Raw genomic sequence first — 2,323 nt, forward strand, 5'->3', positions numbered from 1 at the left:
TTAGAAAATCGTCCCCGCGCTCACCGGGGCGCCCCCGCCGCCGTGAGGGTGGTGGTGGTGATGCGGCTGCGGGGTCTGAGTGGGGTGCAGCAGCGGCGCGGTGGCCTGCAGGTGTGAGGCGGAGCCCGAGGCCTGGTGGTACCACGGGTAGTTGCCCAGAAAAGCCGAGGCCGAGCTGCTCGGGCTGGAGCCCGAGCTGCCGGCTCCGCTGCCGCCGCTGCCTGGACCTCCGCCACCCGCCATCCGCTGCGGCGCACCAAAGTCCCAGGAGGCCGGCGCCGAGACGGGCGGCGAAGCACAAGGTGGGGACGCGCTGGCCCCAGGGTGCTGCTCCGACGGGATCTCACCGCTTTTCCACATCTTCTTGAACTTGGACCGGCGGTTCTGGAACCAGATTTTGACCTTTGAGAAAAAAAGACCCGAGCATTAATGGAGGAACCTAGTCTTGGGGCAGTAGGGGAGCGAAGAGGAGAAAAAAGGGAGCAGAGAAAAACCGCCGGCTAGAGGTGGGCAGAGGGCGCCCCGGGCAGAGAAGCGGATCCCGGGCGGCGGCCGCCAGGACTCTGCCGGTTCCTGCTCCCTGGGGAGGAATCGCCAAAAGGCCAGGACGGCTGTTGTACGTGCACTGTGATGATGGTGACAGCGGGAGGGTCAGGAGGGCGTTATTTTACCCGCTTAATCAGTAGCGAGAGGTACGGGATTTCTCTCCACCCGGTCCCTTTCCTTCCCTCCCACGAGGCGGCCCCTTGGGGTTTTCCAGCTTTGGGCCTAGAAGCTTAGGCCGCCCGAGGCGCGGGCCTGGAAATCCTTAAAACTACTTAAAATGAACTTTAAAAAGTATTGTCCCGAACCCGCCTGCTTCCCAGCCTTGTCAGGTCCGCGCTTTCATCGCCCCCGCAGGCCGCAAGCCCCACCTGAGTCTGAGTGAGGCCCAGCGACGCCGCCAGCTCGGCTCGCTCCGGCAAGGCCAGGTATTGAGTCTTTTGGAAACGCCGCTGAAGAGCCGCCAGCTGGAAACTGGAGTAGATGGTGCGGGGTTTCCGGACTTTCTTTGGCTTCCCGTTCACTATCCGGATTTCAGGCTCGAGGTCCTCCTTCTCTGCAACCATACGAGACTGTGAGCACCGCGCAACCCAGGGGTCCTCGAGTTCCCGCCCTCTTGGAGGGCCTGGCGGGGGACACAGCCTGAGCCAGGCGGCGGGTGCACGGAGCTGTGGCGCCACGGCAGGCGCAACTTCGCTGCGCGCGGACTGGAGCCACCACCGACCCCGGGAGCTGAACCCTCCAGGGAAGGGGGAGACAAGCACACACCCAAGAGAAAGAAGCAGGTGGCAGGGAGAAGCCCTTAAGAGGCAGGCAGAGCACGCCCACTTGGCTCTTGAGGCCACCAGGTCTCACCAACCGAGAGTGGGACGTAACCGAAGACCTGCGGCAGATTGGAGGCTGGGGAGGGTAAAGGGCACGAGCGGGTGGTGAGCAAGCAGTGTGAAAATCCAGGGCTTCCGACGGCCTCCCGCCCCAAACACGTTTACCCATCTATCCCATTAACTAGCCCGACTCGGCACTCTCGACGCCAGCGTGATGCATACCAGGCTCATTGTTGGCTGGGGACGAACTGGTTCCATAGGGAGCGTAGGAGGTGTAGGCGGCGGTGTAGCCCAGGTCGTAGCTGCTCTTGGCGGAGTAAGGGACGTTGTTGAGGCCGCTGGCTTGGTACTGGTAAGAGCCCATGTGCGCGTAGGGCGAGCCCCCGCCGCCACCGCCGCCCACCGGGTGCTGCTGGTTGGTGTAGTAGCTGCTGTCTGTGGCGGTGGACACCGGAAGGGTGGGCGACTCCTGGGGCTTGTGGAGGCTGCTGCTGCTGCTGTTGTTGCCACCCGGGCCGGCGCCGCCGCCGCTCGGGGGCTGCTGGTGCTGGTGGTACGTGCTGGAGGCGGCGATCTGGGTCGAGTGCATATCAGCCACCAGACTGTCAAAGACTCCAGTCATCCTGGCCCGGGACGGGAAAGAGCAGGGGTGGCGGGTGCACGGGGGGAGCCAGGCGCCTCCTCCGTCTCTCCTGGTCCCCTCCAACAGCCAATGTAATTACGGGGGTGGTGGTGGGGGAAACAAGAAATGAGGCAACCGTCTAGGCGCCTCCTCCTCCGAGGGAGGCGATCACCGTGCACTGCTCGGGACAGCTGCCGCTGGTCTCATCCTCTTTCGGCCTCTGGGCCCTCTCGGCTCCTTGCCCAGCTCGGGCGCGGGCTCGGATGGGGGGCGGGCAGCGGAGGGGGCAGGGGTGGCGGGGCCGGGTCGGGGCTCTGGGAGGCGGGAGCAGGTG

At 64.9% G+C, this 2,323-nt stretch overlaps 1 protein-coding gene across 1 annotated transcript; it reads right to left on the reverse strand.

Moving 5' to 3' along the window:
• Positions 1–2,053, reverse strand: DLX2 (distal-less homeobox 2). The gene is made up of 3 exons (XM_012462375.2): positions 1,590–2,053; positions 915–1,099; positions 1–402 (listed from the first exon to the last, which is right to left on the reverse strand). The coding sequence occupies exons 1-3, from the start codon at positions 1,987–1,989 to the stop codon at positions 1–3; spliced, it is 987 nt and encodes a 328-aa protein (XP_012317798.2). The 5' UTR covers positions 1,990–2,053.
• Positions 2,054–2,323: the final 270 nt, after the last annotated feature.

The sequence above is a fragment of the Aotus nancymaae genome, unplaced genomic scaffold (genome assembly GCF_030222135.1).
Source record: "Aotus nancymaae isolate 86718 unplaced genomic scaffold, 86718_ANA_hifiasm-v0.15.2.pri h1tg000008l, whole genome shotgun sequence".
Lineage (NCBI taxonomy): Eukaryota > Metazoa > Chordata > Mammalia > Primates > Aotidae > Aotus > Aotus nancymaae.